At 43.9% G+C, this 18,892-nt stretch overlaps 1 protein-coding gene across 1 annotated transcript in view; it reads right to left on the bottom strand.

Annotated features, from left to right (window-relative positions):
- The window catches only part of RFTN1 (raftlin, lipid raft linker 1), an 86,858-nt gene extending 77,009 nt beyond the window's left edge, over window positions 1-9,849 (bottom strand). The window contains exons 1-2 of the mRNA XM_015853776.2: window positions 9,469-9,849; window positions 206-361 (exon numbers count right to left, since the gene is read on the bottom strand). Coding sequence (XP_015709262.1) covers window positions 206-350 — 145 coding nt within the window. The 5' untranslated portion in view covers window positions 351-361; window positions 9,469-9,849. The remainder of the gene's footprint in view (window positions 1-205; window positions 362-9,468) is intronic.
- Window positions 9,850-18,892: the final 9,043 nt, after the last annotated feature.

Raw genomic sequence — 18,892 nt, forward strand, 5'->3', positions numbered from 1 at the left:
AGATAAATTTATCGTTCAAAATTCACAGAAAATTCTCAGGAAGATTTCTGCACGCAAACATGACTGGAGAGAAGGCATTTACTTCAACTAAAAGACATCTTAAAAACTTAACTATTACATGTACTATTCTCAAACCATTATCGAGCAATTAACTTGCCAGTTTGAACAGCAAAAGAAAATCTACAGAAAAGCAACGTGTCCTTACCATCATTTAGTGTTGTGAAGTCCAAGAATCGATATTCATAACTGACATCTATCTTGGTTTCTACCTGGGGCCTCTTCAATGTTGAATAGATGTTACCAGGCCGTTTTTCATCGTGCTTCTCTAGTTTGTTCAATCCACAACCCATTTCAGCAGCTCCTGGAAAGGGAGAAAGGAAAACAACAAAATCTGGTTTCATTCACTGCAATGTAACACACTGGTGATTTCTGTTTTTAAATGCAAGCTACCTACAAAATATATTAAGTAGTATAATTAAATGAATAAATAATAAGTGGCATATATTTCAGTTATTATTATTATACCAAACCCAAATATACTATTATCTTTAATGTAGAACTGATGGCTTAATGCATGTATTTTCCATCTTCCTAATGTATGCAATCATATACTTTGGTAGATACATTATCTGTTATGGAAAGTGGCTGAAAATGCAAAATTATATGCTAATATATAGACTAATAACTTAATAACAGTTTTTATATATACACAAAACTCTGTAATATCCAAACAAACACCGAGATTTGTAATTCAAAAGAAAAAGCAGGTTTGCAGAGAAACCAGCATTGAGGAAACTACCTCATTTCCTTCCACCTTGTTTGTTCAGGTTAGGTACAGGAAATAATGGCTTTAGAGAAGCTGTCTTTAAAACAGAAGAGGTCCATGAGGACTGAACCAAACTAGATAAATCTGTTTTCCTTTAATAGGCAGTTAGTCCATAACACTGTACAGGACGACTCTTGACAACCATTTGGGCTACACCTTGAAGGTTTCCCAATATCCTGCTTTATTGTTCACACTCAGATGAGCCACAAATGGAAGAACAGCTTGGTGAAAATATGTAGATGATTGCAAATCACATCCCATGCTACAGGATGAATCCAAATACTCTTGCTCCTCTTCAACAACACTGTTATGACCAAGGAAAAGGACCTGAAGCAGTAGGTAGTATGAGGAGATAAGACACACCAGCCAAGCACCTGAGTTTCCATCTCAACCCACTGAACATCCTGTCCCCGCCTACAGACAACTGCTGCTTCAGGGAAGGGAACAACCACCACCTCAAAAGCTTCTGCCACAAACCAGGGGCTGCCTTTGTCTTGACAAGCAATTCATAAACCTGAAGTAGAGAATGAAAAACCAGCTCAGGCTCCCCATCTCCAAAGGTGCACTTCTACACGTAGGTTACAGCTCCATCCCCCAAGCAGACAGCAATTTTCATCAAATTTCCAGCACAAATGCATCCTGCAAACTATGTTCCCTTAACCATCCCACCAGCTCATCTGCATCATTCCTCATGTCTCTATTTGATTGCAGGTGACCGTATGCTCAAAATGAGAGCCTAACAATGCCCCTTAGAGCACCGTTAATGCTTCCCTCTCTCTACTGCAAATCACATTAGCATTTTTCACAGCTGAATCCCAAGCACAGTTCACTGCCATCTTCCTATTAGCCAAGGAACCCATTTATCCTCATTTGTATCCAACACAGCTAACCAGAGAGCACCCAGCTCTAACAGATCTCTGCTCATTCCCGGTTACTCTCCACTCCCACCACTCAGTCATCACATCGTCCAACGCCTCCCGCACCCAGAGCTGGGATTCCTTTTGCTAATTGGCAAAGCCGCCTGGCTTCGCACCAATGGCAGATTCCATACACAGCCTACATCTCATAACAAAGTCACCAACAAAGATGTCAAAACTGGACTGACCAATGCATCAACCCTTAAGAAATACCATAGAAAACAAGCACTCCATCAACTGGAAGCATGAAGAGCATTTGCTAGCATAACCTCTAGCACCAAGAAAAATGGATATGTCTTATCTGTTCCTGAACTTTAAATATTTTGGGATTCATCCAACAGAATACAGCATTCCCTTGTTATTTTGGCAGAAATACTGGATCTGAAAATTGAAATCCTGGTTTGTAAATTTAACATTAAAAAACCTCAGGAACTTCCACATTGCTCCTCACATCATATTTGCCTTTATTATTTTTGATAATATAATATATTGTTTTATATTGTTTTATTGTTTTATTTAATTTATTGTTTGGTTTTGTTGCAATAACAACTGATACGTTAGAAAATGGTTATTTTTCACATAGCAGCTTCTTTCTTTTGCTTATGCAATACAAGCAGCACTAGTCGAAAACATTATTTTCATACATAAATCAATGTCATACGTTATCAAGATACTACGAGTATCTTCATAGGCTGCAATGGAACACACCTTTGTACTTCTTCATAAAGACCACTTCACAAGGAAGTATGAGGAAGAGAAAAGAATTATGAAAGCCAAAGCACAGTATGTATGAGTATAAATAAATAATACTTCAGTATTCTGCAGAGTGCAGAACTAAGCTAGCAGTAAGCATCAGCAATTCTATCAGTGCAAGCTGGGGGATGTAGGGCTAGAGCACAGCCCTGCTGAAAAGGGCCTGGGGTTATTGGTGGATGATCTCTTCCAACTCAAATGTTTCTGTGATTTCTTCAGAGCTCAGCGATGGCCCTGTAGCTCTTCCATGTGGTAAGAAAACTGTACAGAATTTCGTAAGGAAAAAATTCTGTTTCAGAGGTCACCAAGCAGCAGCGCCTGCAAACACCAGTTGCACAAACCCACAGGATTCCTCAGGCGGAAGCCGCCGCAAAAAGGAGACCTCGGGGATGCGGTGTTCTGTATCACAAAGAGTTTTGCATTCTTTCTTAAATTGGGGTTAAAGTGCTCGGAAATACAAGGCTGCTTGGCTGGTGTCAGCTGCAGGCGCTTCTTCACCAAACCCGCTTCAGAATACGGCCTCTTTGAAAAGCTGCCTACCTACACTGTCCCTCAGAGGGGCTCCCTGGTGACCATCGACTGCCTCCCTCCCCCCGCCCAGCTAAAACATCAATTAACGTCCCCGAGGATAAATACTTCCCCACTGTTCTTGAAGTACCAAATTATATTTATGCTTGTAAATCAAAGTATGAGGGAAAGGATGTTTTCATTCAAATCAATACAGTATTTCAATTGAAAAAAATAAGTTTCACAGCATCACCATCTTTTCCACGTTAATTATGATTCAAGTGATGCAGAGGTAGAAAATGAATCTTAAGAAATAAGGTTCCTACTTCAATACAGGAGTCTATTAAAAAATAATAATCCAGAGATGTATAAACACTTGAAGTCTTCCAAAAGACACTGATGGTACATGTAGGACATACAATCCCTGATCACCCAATTCCACTTGGTGTCATCCCACAGATTTACTGTCCTACTGGGACAGTTTGTGTTGTCACCTTCCAGCTCTTTCCCTTCCTCGGCAGCAATGCCATTCCTGCTAAGAGTCATTTCATCCTGAAGACTGAAAACACCTCTTTGGGTTTTAGGCAGAAATCTTGCTGTCAGCAGGACATCATTCCTTAATTTGCTACATTTATGTAACTGAGGAGTGCAGTACAAAACGTTTTATCATTGATGCTTTCAAAGCAATCTCAACCCACTTCAGTCTCTTTTTCAATAGCTCTTTTGTTTTGCTATCAGGGATGCTTAAAGATACTATACCACATATATTTACCCTGGCTTTCTCTACCTGCATGTGAATTCTACATCTTTTATTCGGTATTAAAGCAAAATACAATCACTGAATAATATTCACTTTCCAGTACAGTAAATCTGAAAATGATTCTTCAGGAACACTGTGAAACTGTCAGATATTTCTGTTCTTCAGAAGGTTCTAAGACAAATTTTCTTATCATCGTTTATTTAAAAACTCATTTATCAGCCCACCAGTTCCATACTTAAAAGAAGAACCCTGAGCTATAGTAAATGTAATATCCAATAAAGAATGTTAACCGCTAAAATGGAGATTGAGTTATGGGCTCTTGCAGGTACAGGTGCTGGAAAAACTAATCCTATCTGCAGACTCTTTTGTTCCCCTGTGAATTAACCCTACTGACTTGACAACCTCTGAAACTATTCTTGTGTTCAGGCACACGATAAAACTAGAACCGAAAACCGGATCAAGAAACAGATTTTTTTTAGTCTATATCTCATTTCCATTTTTTTTGCAAAACAGCAGAAGTGGAAGCTGCGATGACTTGCACAAAACGCAGCAAAGTTTATGGACAACTAACGCTAAGTTTGCCTCCTGAACGGCAGCAAATGCCCCCGCTGGAGTCAGGGAAAGAGCGCCTTTCTTCTGCAAACTGAGGTCAGAAATGAAGCTGTACTTTGTGCCTATCAGGAGAATTCCCAGTTGGAAGCCAGAGGATGAGCTTCCTGCTGCCACCTCCTCCCGGTCACTGCCCTCCACTGTGCGCTGTAGGAGTAGAGTTGCTCTGGGGGAGACTGGGAGAACAGTAAAGTGCCTCCAGCAGGACAAATACTGAACACTGCTTTCCAATTCAAGCTTTACTGAAATTGGTACCACTTTCTGTCATGAAGAACAGCCATCAAACAGTTACACGAATTTGTAGTCAGCAGGAAAAAGAAAAAAAAAAAAGAACAAACAACAATTCCCACTGTTAAGCTCCTCCATGATCCATGACAATGAGCCTATCTTGAATAAAACATTGCCATTTTTATAGCTCTTCTAGAGATCTGCCAAGTTTTCAGCTCCTCACCTCTGCGCCTAATCACAGAATGGCCTGGGTTGGAAGGGACCTCAAGAATCATCAAGCTCCAACCTCCCCACCACAGGCAGAGACACCAACCTCCCCATTTAATACTAGACCAGGCTGTTCAGGGCCCCATCCAACCTGGCCTTGAACACCTCCAGGGATGGAGCAACCACAACCTCTCTGGACAGCCTGTTCCAGCACCTCACCACTCTCTTGGTAAAGAACTTCCCCCAGATATCCAACCTAAATCTTCTCTCCTTCAACTTAAACCATCTCCCCTTGTCCTGCTGTTATCTACCCTTTCAAAGAGTTGACTCCCCTCCTGTTTGTAGACTCCCTTTAGGTACTGGAAGGCTGCAATGAGGTGACCCCAGCCTTCTCCTCTCCAGGCTGAACAAGCCCAGCTCCCTCAGCCTGTCTTTGTAGGGGAGGTGTTCCAGCTCTCTGATCATCTTTGTGGCCCTCCTCTGGATCCTCTCCAGCAGCTCCTTGTCTTTGTTGAAGCACTTCCAGCAGCTGGGCTTTGCCTTCTCACTTCCCCAGCCCACGTTCCAAGCAGATGAAACACACACAGCAAGTTCCGTACCACCAGAGCACAACAAGCAGCACAGAACAATGCTGTGCAGCTAACAATTCATTTTCTTGCTAAAGGCTCGAGATTCTTTTTCAGGCACAAAGAGAAGAGAAAGCAACTTCTACATGAATTTTTGCCTCTCTTTGTTTTGGGGGGGAGGGAACAAGTAGAGCTAATTTCCTGATTTATCGTCCCCTCCTCCATACAACCCCGTAACAATTTATCTCCAAAGAATAATAATGAAAATTACACTGAGACGTAACAGAACCACATGGCTAATGGAAGCTTGAATAGATTACAAGGCTCATTAAGGGATGCTTATCAGCTAAGTATATATTGGCTAAACAGTTTATTTCAACTGTATCAACATAACGGAATGACTGCTTACAGGGGGGATTTGCAAAGACTTCCTAAACAATTCTTTTAAATGCATGTAGCGTTGGAATCAGCTGTTGGCGTACTGTCTTAGACTGCACATTCAAATTCTGTCTAATAGAAGTACGTGGGCAACACAAAGTTTTAATATTTACATGATAAATGCATCCAAAGGCAGCACGCTGCACAGGCAGGTTACACCACTGTCAGCTTGGTTTTAAACACAACTAGTGTGAATAAGCTCAGATGTGTTACCACGTTTTCAATGTTTATCGTCCAGAACTCGTGAGCTCCTTTTTGTAAGCCTCGCCATAAATTATTAATCACTTTTTAAACACACATCATACGTTACTGAAATTCTTTCCACAGATTATGAAGCGCAGTGTTCTTACCGGTGAGTTTAGCAGCTGGGAAAACAGAGAGCTGCAGTGTATTAATAGGCTTTCTCTCCTGATTTTGGTTAAGTCCTTTCATCCTGATTCTTCCTTCCATGGGTAACACTCAGATACCTCACAGGGATGCTAGAAGGCTTTTATAAATAATGACAGGGCTTCGCATTTGTTGTGCAGTAATGAGATGCACTTATTTCCTTAAGCCCTCACTCCTGCAATCCTGACCTTTCCACGTTCTAAACAATAAGCACTCCACGCTCAGCACTGTTCACTTGCTGGCATGTGGTCATTTAATTCTTGCACCTTCTGCAGCCTGCAAAACACCAGAGCGTTCCATCCCCATTCAGCCCCAAACAAACCCTGGGAGCGCCTGCAGATGATGGGTGAACCCCTTTCCTTGCAAAATTAAAGGAACGAAGCAGACGACAAATAAGAGGGTAAAAATAATCAGGCAGAGAAGCATAAATGAAGCAGAGGATTGGAAACACCACACCTGGCAAACAGGGTGTGCAGATAAACAAAGAGAGGAGAGCAGTGCACTCAGGCAGTGCTTTGTGGGCTCCTATAGCATAGCCATACTGCTGTGTGTTCCCGCTCAGTCAGCACAGCACAGGCTTTGTGCGTGACATCATGAAGAGAAGAATTTCTTACCTGCACTTACCCCAGTTGGTCCTTTTTCAGGAGCACCGCCATATATTAACGGTGTAAGCACACATGCAGTACATACCACAAACGTTTTTATTCGTAGGAGTGGAACTGCTGCTTAAGAAGCCAACGTTTTCAGAGCAATTTAGAAGATTCTGAAAGTCTTTATTGTGAAATACAAAGATCAAATAGTACATCCCAGTCCTATCCGTGTCTGGATGTCCCAGCTGACCGATTTTTTCGCCATGTAGTTACCAGCAATATCGGGATTTACACTTGCAGTCGGTAAGTAAATCTCCGCTTACAGAAAGGTTGGTGAAAGAATAATCCCAGATTTGTTCTTTATGATTGATTTCATTTAAATTGAATGGCAAAGCAGCCCGGGTAAATCTGCAATTAAGGTTTTCAATTTCAAAAGGCAAATCCCAAAAACGAAGGGAACTCGTTAGGGAGATGAACAGGAATGAAAGGCTGGAGGACATGAGCACACGGGAGGTCTGGAACATGTTTAAACTACAATGTGGGTATCTGCTGAATGTGTAACCCAAGGAAGTGGTGAGAGAATTCATACGAAGGCTTCCAGACCCAGCGAGATGAATTACCTAATAAAGAAGGAAAGGTAGAACAAGCAGAGGGCTTTCAAGGGACAGAAAGAAAGCTCAGCAGAGGAAACTACAGCCTCAGATAAGAAACAGCAGCACGAAGTGACAGAAGTTGAGCCCTGTTAGGCCAAAGGTACCACAACTGAATGGAGGCAGAATGCAAATCCAAAGGAGGGACTGGTCTCAAACCCAGCACTCTCAAAGACCCGTTTCAATGCAATGTAGATTCAATTGCTGGAGTTACGCAAATCACAGAATCACAGAATGACCCGGGTTGGAAGGGACCTCAAGGATCATGTAGTTCCAACCCCCCTGCCTAGCAGGGCCACCAAACATACACAATGACTAGAACAGGTTGCCCAGGGCCCCGTCCAACCTGGCCTTGAACACCTCCAAGGACGGGGAAATGAGTGCATCGACCTCGGAACCACCTCCCTGACAAAGTAACTATGTGAAAGCAGTAGGAAAACATCATTTGGTTGGTTTGGCCAATTGCTGGTCTAGCTTCGAGTCAGCTAAGTTTTAGGAAACGTTGTGACAAAAAAACCAAATAACCTACAGATAAATACAGTGCGGATTCTACTAAGTCAGAGCTGACCACCCGGACTAGAGAGGGTAGGAAAGAAAGCACATTCCTGGCACGCAGCGTGTCAAGTAACACACCACAGCAGTAACAGATTTTCCCCAAGTATTATTAGGTGTGACCGCTTTTATGATGTTGTTCACAACACAGCTCTGCACGCACCGTGTTCTCCGCTCTGGCCCTGGGCCGGCAGCCTGCAGGCACTGCCCACACACAGGGGCTGCCACCCACCAGGACACCTTCTGTAGGGAACCACACTGCTTCACGTGTGTGCACGTGGGCTGGAGGATGAGCAAAGAGAGACGGGTAACCAGCAGAGGTGTGAGACAACACTGCGCTGGCTTTGGGGAGAAGCCTGGGAGCAGCAGGTTAGAGGGAGAACCACGCATGTTCCCAAATCTATGTACATCAGCACATGATTTTAATTTAATATCCAGTGGCATCTCATTGCACTTTTCCAATACAGCAAGAGATTCAAAGAGCAGAACCCACTTCAGCAAAACACTTTCAGGCAAGGCATTTGTAATCAAAGCAAAAAAGAGTTAACAGCCCCAGACAACAAACTGGTAGCGTTTCTACTGCAGCACCATTCATTCTGCCTTAAGAAGCCAGAAGGCTACTGAGATGCCAAGAACTAAGGCACTACCCTCAGAACTTGAAGGAACCTTCAGTAGCAAACACTTACTGCCTAGAAAATTAAAGACTGTATGGACTCGACAGAAGCATGCCCAGAATGTCAGGTACAAATGAAGCCTTCCTTTGAAGTTGAGCCCATACTTCCCTCAGCCCACAGAAAACAGGGAAGAGGAATTGATGCACACCACAATGTTAGAGCACAGAGTGAAGCATCAGCAGAACTCAGAGCTGGGAACCCCGCATGCACTGTCCCGATGTATCAGCCACAAAGCACAGCCCTGACAAGCTGATGTGGGTAAAGTGGAGCACAGAGGCAGGTGTGAAGCTATGGAGCAGGGAACTGCCGGTGTTCACTGGCAGAAAGCCCCTCGTCCAACACAACTAACTTGAGGTTAACTTAGATTCCTGAAATCGCTGTTCATTCTGTGACTGCTGCTTTATCCTTAGGAAAAAAAGGAAATTAGATACACAAATGTGACCATTAGTATTGTGGAAAGAGTGCTATTGTCGGGATTCAATGTCCACAGCTGAAGCGGATTGGATTCCTTAAGGAATCCAATGGGCACTCGGCTCCAGAGCGGCGCGACCGCCGGCCCGCTCGGAGCTGCGGCTTTAGCGCAGAAAGCGGGACCTGCCCCGGGACGCGGGCAGCCACTTCCCCCCACCCTCCAGACGCCGCCCGCTCAGAAGCGGCCGCGCCGGCCGGCCCCGATTCCGCTAAACTTCAGTAGCGGAGCACCGGACCCCTCCGCCTCCGCCTCCCCCCGTCCCTGCCCGACCGCCACCCCCATCACCCCCCCGCCAAGTTTCCCCGCCGCGCCGGGCGGCTGCGAGGCGATACCTGGGACGGGCGGCGGGCGAGACGGAGCCCGGCGGTGCTGAAGGATGCCCGGCGGGCGGTGACGGCCGGCCCCGCTGACAGCGCTTCCTCCTCCTCCTGCGCCCGCCCGCTGTGCTCCGGGGCCGCTCCCCCTCGGTGCCGCGGCAGGGAGGTGCCGGGCAGCGCCGCCCAGCAAAAAGTTTGTGCCGCACGGAACGGAGAGGCGCCTCGCGGGGCCGGGAGCTCCGAGCCGAGCCGAGCCGAGCCGAGCCGAGCCGGGTCGAGCCGCTCCGCCTGGGGCCGCGGCCACTTCCTCTTCCTCCGAGCTGCCGGGCGAGCCCCGCGCCCTGCCCGAGCGCTGCGAGCCGGGGGCAGCGCTTCCCGCCCACGCCGCCGCCGCGCGTCCCTCACGCCGAGCCCGCAGCCACGAAGCGGCAGCGCTCCGCCTCCAGGACGGGGCTGGGAGCCCCTCCACTCCCGCCTGCACCCCGCCCTGCCCCGCGGCTGCCGTCTCCTCCCCGCCGGGCTCCACCTCGGGGCTTCCGCGCTCACCTCCTCAGCCACTTCCACCTGCCCTGTTACCTCAAGGGTAGTGCTGCAGGAACGGAGCCCAGGAGGGGCTTTACTGTGTCAGACCTTAGAGAAACCTCTACAGGCACCAACTGCACAACCCCTCTGGGCAGCATCTGCATCTCTGCTCAACTGCCCTCCTAGTGGAAAGCCTTCCTTACACGCAGTGCACAAACCCTCCTGTCAATGCGTCCATCTCCTTTTACCCTCCCTCAGTGAGGCTGAAGGGCCCCCTCTCTGCCTCTCCCCAGGCTCGATGCACTGCCAGGGCCTTCCCATCCCCGAGGCAGCGCGTACACCTGATGTATGGCAACAAGTCCATACCTAGCCTGGTACTTGAGACTGCAAACATGCTCAGGAGATGCCATCTGCAGCCCCATGAATTAAATACAGCAATTACATATCTTTCCCTGTCCTCAGAAGCCTTGATAAAGACCTTAAAATAAATAATAATAATATTTAAAAAAACAACAACACAACAACCAAAAAATACCCCAAAGAACTTCAGTGCCCTCGCTGCTGGCCTCCAAGCAGAGCAGAGGCCATTAACCATATTAACCACCTTAACCCCACAACCATTTTATGACCCTCCTCTAGTTGCCCACCCATTCAGACTACAGGACCCTAAAGACAAACAAAAATAGCACAGGAGACAGTGCCCCCTTAGTAAAGTTGCCATAGCTCCCACCACCATCCCCTGGTCTACAATGCAGCCATTCAGTCACAGAAGGCAAACAGTTGGTAGGAGAGGAGGACACCCTTTACATTCACATATTTCATGCATCTGGGTTGTCTGTTTTAAGAAACTCAAAAGATTTTTCCTGGGATTGAAATTTGGGTTTCCCAAAATGTCTTTTCTTTTTTTAGTGGGTACAGTATTTGCCTTACTGCAGTTTTTAACCTCTTCACTACAAGAAAGAGACTAAGGCCTGGAGCCTGAAGGACAACAAAGCTGTGATGGGACTGGAATTCTTATGGGGAACTGGGATTGTTCATGCTGGAGAAGAGGAAGCTCAGGAGAGATGTGTAGCTCCTCACAACTACCTGAAAGGAGTCTGTAGTGAGGTGGGGGTTGGCCTCTTCTCCCACATAACAAGAAGTAATGGCCTCAGTTTATGTCAGGGGAACAGGTTGCCGTGGGAAGCGACAGAGTCACCATCCCTGGAGGTGTTCAATAAAGGTGTAGGTACAGCACTGAGGGACATGGTTTCATTGGTGTGGTGGTGATAAGCTGTCGCTTGGACTTCATGATCTTAGTGGTCTTTTTTTAACCTTAATGATTCTGTGATCCAAAAGAAAGAAGAGCAGCTGCTCTCAGCCATCAGCCAACTCTTCTCAGCATCCTCACACAGTGCCCAGCTAGTCTCAGGTCTCCTCTATATATCAGAGTCTCTGGAATAACTCCTGTCTTGACCTTCATTCACAGACAGTAGTTCTTCTCTTCCCTCAGACTTTATTCTCAACACACAGACCAACAAAACCAAGGTAAATGAATCCTCCCCCCCCCAGAAAAAAAAACACCAAAAAACCCTCCAAGTTCATTAGCCTTAGTTGTGCTCGCATTCTGTGACAGGCCTATCCGTTCCTCATTCAGCCTTTTACAGCTAACAGCTGTTGAGGGGAAGAGGAGATTCCACAAGCCCTTGTGGGTGTCAACACCATCCCTACATGCCTTGGCAACAGTTCTAATAATCCTTCAATGGTTTTGCCTCTACCATACCAGCTTTTTCAATGAAGTTCTGTCACGTGTTGCCTGTTCAGCCAAGCTTGTCTCCCAAGTCAGTTGTTTTCCTAAGTGGGATCCACCACTCTTGTATATAGAAAAGATTCTCCTTAGAAGAATGAGCCTTCCAGTGCTCGTTCACCTTTCAGGAAGGTGTGGGAAGCAGCTTTAAGAGCTCCTCAAATAGGAAACCAAGGACTGTTTGTGTCTCACCATTACCCCTCCAGCCATCACGGAGACTAAGTCCTCCACATGAATCAGGATCTGTAACCTATGCATGTGCTTGCTTTCCTATTAATTGACCATCATAACCCTCTGGTCTGTAATTCCACCTAAAAGTCACCCTCAGTGGTCTCTCCTTTGATGCCTACCTAGTCACACCCAGCCTGTCATCCATCTAAGATATACACATGAGAGGAAAGTCATCTGCCTTCATCTCCCTTGTCTTTCCAGAAAAACTTGCCCCTATCCTGAACGTCATCTCTGTGGGCCAAGTCTGGAACTTTGCTCACTGCCTTTATCACAGTTCCAGCCCCCATTAGGCCAGAAGCCTATTCAGTGACTTGTGAAACAACCCTGTTAACCCTTATCTGCTTGAAACCCTTGTGTCCTAAGTACTCTGCTACACTTCAGCCACTTGAGACTCTCCCTACTGGGTATGTGTGTAAAACTAATTCAATTGCTGTTTAACAATAGTAAGCAAACAGTATATTAGCATCTCAGCTCCTTCATAACTACAGGTGCAGACCAGTTCCATATTTAAGACAGCTGTTGTGAGGGATTAAATGTTTGGAAGTACTCTCTTCGGTTTTCCCCTCAAGTACCACAAGAGAACATGAAGATTATCCAGGGCGGCTTTTGTCCACACTCAAGTCCTCTCAGTGTGCAGCTACCAGCATTGGTTAAACAAGCCAATAACATACTACCAAAATAATGGATGTGGGGAAATGAAGTTACATCTTAACCAGTGCTGAACTACAAAGCAAACACCAACGGCACATTTTGTGTGTTAATTTCACCTATCCCCTTTTGTGGTTTTTTTCCTCCCTCTCTTCATTCCTTTTAATTATTTGCTCGGTTTTTCCTCTTCCCTTGTCCCTCATCATTTTTCCTCCACTCATTAGTTTCTCTGGGTTTCCAACTGTGTGAGAAAGCAGCATGCACGCACACCAGGGTGCCGTGTAATTGAGCTGTTTTTCTGATACTACTGTTAAAGCATATGGGGAAGGATCACTAAGTGTGTGGTTGAAAAAGTAAAAGTGCGATTTTCCCTGTATTATAAGGATATCGGGTCACAGATGGCTCCAGAACAGACATCCCAGGCACTGAACCTTGCTGACACCACAGGATTTTCTGATCGGCACCTCAAGGTGTGAATTGAACGAATGTCTGACAACAAGAACGGTGAAAGACCCTACTGCTATGACCAACAGTAAGATGCTGCCCCTATCAGGCAACATTAGTTTACTTCAGTAAGTTAAACATTCTTTGATGCCTTTTAATTCTATTTCTACCCGGTGTCATTTCTCTTATAAACTCACATACTTCACAGTGCAGAACTCTACAGCCAGGAGTGATCGCATTTCCCATTTGCGCTTTGTGGTGCCAGGTGCAGCTGGGTAATACAAGTTCCAAGTAGGTGTGAAATGCTACTGCTAGGGCAAGTGTAGGACTCTGCCTTGCCAATACCTGCACTTTGGCACTGATAATTACACATTGTGAAAAGTAGCAAATTGTATGTACAATCATATGTACAGTGTTTCTAGTTATGCCCTTCAGTAATCCCTTGATTGTGAATTCTAAGCCTTAATTGAACAACTACTTACTTGAACAACTACTGCAGGAACACAGAACCAATTACCAAAGCAGCGAGCACTAGACCAAGAGAAATATGGACTCTACACTTGCACTTCTACAGACACAAACTTGCCTATCTATCATCTTATACTACTAAATGAAAGCAGTAGCTAACACCTACTGTAACATAAAAGCTATCATCTACACGTCATTTTAGCTTCCTGGGATGAAAAAAAAAAAGGAACAGAACTCACTAGGATTCTCTAGAAATCTTATTCTGCTGGCTACACACTAAGCAAACAGTATTTGCTCTCTGGAAAAGTCTCATCCTTGACCTTACAGTTAAGTAAATTTGAAGCGTATCCTTATCATAATTAACAAGAGCACTATGAAAACACTGGTGACATTTGTGTGTCTGGTCACAGCAGCTGCTTTTTCCCAGCTAGCTCCACCTTCTCTTCATCACTGGGTATGAAGAATAACACACCAGATGAAAGAAGAGATCATGAGATTATTAAAAATTAAGGATCACAGAAATCAAATTTGCAAATTTGAGTCTCTTAGACCTCTTAGGAAACTAAAGGTCAACCCTTCATGTGATTTAATTTAGATGAAAGTAGAATCAACTTTACTCCTGAATAAGGCAGGATAAAGATTATTTCTTTCCCACTCTAGCCCAGTACTTTCAGCAGGGGCATACGAAGGGGACACTGCAGCCAAATACCCTCTTAGCAGCTCCTATGCTAAAAACTGCAGTTGTCTCCAAGTAGATTTGAGATTCCTGCTTTCCAACCTGGAAATCACAGTCTCCAAAGTAGTTACTGGTAGTACGATACAATTCAGTTCCATCCTTGACTCGCACATATGTGAAGGAACAAACACAAAAATGAACTTTACAGTTTCTGAAGCTGCACTTTGCAAGCCAAACAGGCTGTCTTGGCATGGGAGAATACATCACCTGCTGCCAAAACACAGACTGACCCCTGCCATTTAGATTAAGAGATCACTCTACTAGCTGTAACAAGATCTGCCGCAAGATCTCAATGGAAAAAAACACTGTGAGAGTCACCACTAACTACCTGAGTCCCATGCATTTGTTACAAGAATCTTTTCACATAGCTTGTCTTGTATGTGGCCTCAGCAGCTACTTCTCATTCTGTAGGTCTTTAGGTAGTTAGGCAGGCGCATACAGAGCCTGAAAGCTACCACACACAAAACAAATCCTGAGTACTTCCAGAAAAGTTTCAACCATAAATACATTATAAACTACTACTGACTTCTTTTAGGCACATATTGCAGGGGGGCTTTGTGCATACTTTGTTTCTCATTACAGAACTGATATTATTTTTAGAAAGTCTGCAAAATAATACTTCATTTTTTTGCTATCCTCAGTGGTGTTTTTCTTACAGAAAATAAAAGAAATTAAATGAAAACTCTTTTCACAGTCTGTTTGCCGTTAGCTTTGTGTTAAGTCAACATGGGATATATATTGGAAAATGTCACTCAAGAAAGCAAACATTTCAGGGAGCTCACAGTTCCCTATGGAGAGCAGACTTAGCAACAGAAAATGAAATAATTCCATAGTTCTGCTCTATGACTCCCTTCCTTCTCCCCAACCAACCTAGACAGACCCAGTCCAAAGAAACACACCAACAACTGGCAGCAAACACTAAGCACTGGTAGCACAGCTAAACTACACAGCTGAGTTCCCATCCGCTGTCAAACCGCTGGGTTTCATCTGTAAGAACAGAGATCACAAATGATACAAGTATCAAGTTTAAGAAGTGTTCCATGTTCTTATTGAATTCAAGCCCACATCTACAAGAAAAAGGAACAGAAATGAAGTCCGATGAACACATTCAGCATAAATGAAGGTTTTCAGGTTTCATACATGCCTTTTTTTTCACCCCCTCTGTAAACAGTTTCTTATTGTAGATTATATAGTAAGATTAGATGAGCCTGGAAACACTGAGGAGAACCCTAATTTTTTCTTATACTCCTTCCAAATACTGTAGAGTTCAGCAAGGATGCATCAACAGGAATTGTTCAGCTCCAAAAGCTTACCTTCCCTGCTTCCCTATGGAGTGTGCCCAGCTCTATCCTGACCACACTCAGAACCAGTGTCAGATCTGTCACACCCAGCCTTTCTGCTTCATCTATCACATTGTAGCTCGACAGTGCTCTGTGAAATGTTCTCGCTGCATTTCTTACAGCTGCATTTTTAAATGCACAAATGAGTTCTCCTGCAGTAATAATGACTACATTCAGCAATGGGCAGCTTTTACTACTGAAGGCCAGGCTTTAGTATTCCACAAGAAAAGCATTTCTAAATTACAGTATTTGCTGGGTTTTTGTTAGCTTAACGCCCCACCTGCTGGCTGATGACTACATTACATTGTGACAGCTATCAAAGAAGTCATGTGCCTATTGCTGCCACCACTCAGCTGCTGTGTGCTGTCATGGCAACTGGTACAATCCAGGGAGAGGATGCACAGCTGGGTCCAACAGCGTGATGATTAACATAGGGAAGTAAAACTTGATGGCTATAAAACACTCTAAAATGCTTAACATCCACCCATATAGATCTGACTGAAGTATCACAAAGCGTAATACAGCTAAGAACAACTCCGAAGACAGTGAACACCTCATCTACTTTTACAATCCCTATATACCTGAAGCTGCACCCCAGACTCAGTTGTCATACTGGGCTCCACCACACTCACATAAATAGTTTCTTAAAAACTGAGCGAAGTCTCAAAGAAAGGAAAGAGCTGCCAGTGTCTGTAGTGTAAAAGTATTTGTCTCATTTTTGAGAGCACTGTTTGAAAGAACAGCTTTAAAGGCTGGTTTATTCTAAAGAACAAATATAGGCCACCAGTCACTTAGTAACCAAATCTCACATGGTCAGAGGAACTCTGCTTTGTGCTGACCAGGTATATGAACTACTCCTTTGAAAAGCATGAATACAGAACCTTTCAGAGGCCAATACACCTTCCTGCCTCCCTGGATCTCATGCAAATACAGCCAGACGATTGGTCAATTCAAAAAGAAACAGCAAAGCAGAGACAAGAAACGTTTCTCTAGTGGTCTTGAACATAAATGCAAACCTAGAAAATATTCTTTCCAGATGTACAAGTCTTTACAGACCCAAAAGAGCAGAAAAACCATTTCTGTCTCTTAAGTCGATGAAGACCCACCGCAGCAGAGATAGGTGCTACCGTCAAGTTTTATGAAAGCTACTGCAACATTCATGGAGAACAACCACAAAGACTTAATTCCCTATCAAAAATAGCATCTCTACTGTAAATACAGGACTCCATCTATCAATAGAGGTCTGTTGGTACAACTTTATTCCCCAACTGGGAAGATTTACTAAGTGTAAAGGTCCCCATTCTAGTGAAAGTGAAAGCAACCTCAATTACCAATTCTAACCTTTACTGCTGTAACTTGAACTGCACACTAGTTCACTAAGTAGGAGACACATTTCCATACCAACAAGGTGAGTACTTTGGTTTATAAGCTTTTGTTTGTTTTTAAACCTCCGGAGCCATAAGCAAATAAGTTTGCTATTTTTTCAGAACAAGGGTAACAAACTCAATGGTAGGGAAAATAAGGGAAACCATTCACAGTGTAAGGCTTTGTCTACAATACTACATATACCTTGCCCAAAGATATGTGTAACTGAACTGCTATCCGACTTCTCTTAACTACAGAGCCACCTTTTAATAGTTTGGTGTGAGTCCTTTAATGGTTATGGTCAAATATAATCTGTAGAAGACTTCTGACCTATGTAAATCACAACTTGCAGCAGAGCTGGGATTTGCAAAGCGACAAAACAACTCTGAAGAGGACAATCTCCCAGTCATTAGTGACTTCAGCAGAGATTTTCATCTCAGAAAGTGCTCAAGATGGAAGATGATGCAATTCACCTTAGTAATCAAATGCATACATTAGTCAGAAACCACATAGTAAAGGTAATGTGATGTCACAGAGACATCTCTATATCCTTTCAAAAGCCATGGGCAAAAGCACTTGCCCAATGCATTCAACTCAAGTAGTGCTATTAACCACTACACAGGTCAAAACATTTTCAATTTCCAAGCACCATTTTTCTCCCAGGGAAAAGCGTGAATAGTCTCTTCAAGAGCTGTTCCAGTCCTACAATATCCTAGGAAGACTAGCTAACGAACACATTTAGTGTACCAAGGGTACCAGCACAAAGTAAATGTGAGAAAAAAAAATACAGATGGTTAAGTTTGTCCTTAAGCTCATCCTAGTCAAAACCAAGCACCATTCACCTATAATTAAAATACACAGTATATAGAGTATAAGGCTAGACTTACAGCACCTTGAATGAGACTGTCGCTTTCTTTTCCCTCTTTCTCAATATTTCACACACTACTTTAAAACATACACAACTGACATACAATATATGCAAGTAATGACGGTAACATTACAGCGCTTTCTCCTGTTAAGAGACTCAGCTGAAGCAGTACAGGACAGATACAGATTGCTACGTCCAACCCACCACGCAGCAGATATCTTTATTATGTATTTTGAGGCTCTTAGAGCGTTTTTGTCACTTTCTGCTGGCAGTTCTAGAGCAGTCATCTATATGGATGCATACTTCCACATTTTTAGCTCTGACATTTTACAGTAATGCATTTTTTAAATGAGAAATCTGTCTTCCTCATTACTGCACTTAATAGAGCCTCCCAACTGTGAACTAAAAGAACAATCCTTTCTCGCCAGTTTGAGGAATGTTTTGAGCACCAAGTACATAAATTCGAAGCTTTTTCCCTGTAGCATGAACTTCTACCCACCTCTGGCTAAAGCCAGAGGAATCACAGGATTAACAAAGCCCCAGGACTCTGCTGGTCCTCCTAAAAAGAGTCACAGTTCAAGTGTACTTTAGTTCCCCCACACCCTCTTCTCTCCCCTTCCTTCCCAACCCATTAGCTTAAAGTTCATCACAAACTGGAGAGCAGGAATGAAACACAGTATGAAACAACCCATCTAGATTGTGCAGCTACTCAAGCTTTCTCATTGTAGAGAAATACTGATACTCACTCTTTCCAATCTGAATCCTTTTATAATTCATTACTTTCTTAGACTTAAAGTGGCAGACACTACAGCTTTTAAATTACAGTCCACCTATCCTGCAATACTGGTCCACCAACACCTTCCTGCAGACATCTACAGGCTACAGATGAGTGGACTCTTGAGAAAGTAATTGCTTCATTATGACACTCATAAGAAAACCTTGTAAAATACAACTAAGGGAACATTCTTTTGTTTCTTTGTAGCATTCAAGTACCAGATAATCTTCATGTAAGACAGAATTTGGAATCTTCG

Source organism: Coturnix japonica, chromosome 2, assembly GCF_001577835.2.
Source record: "Coturnix japonica isolate 7356 chromosome 2, Coturnix japonica 2.1, whole genome shotgun sequence".
NCBI classification, from domain to species: Eukaryota; Metazoa; Chordata; class Aves; order Galliformes; family Phasianidae; genus Coturnix; species Coturnix japonica.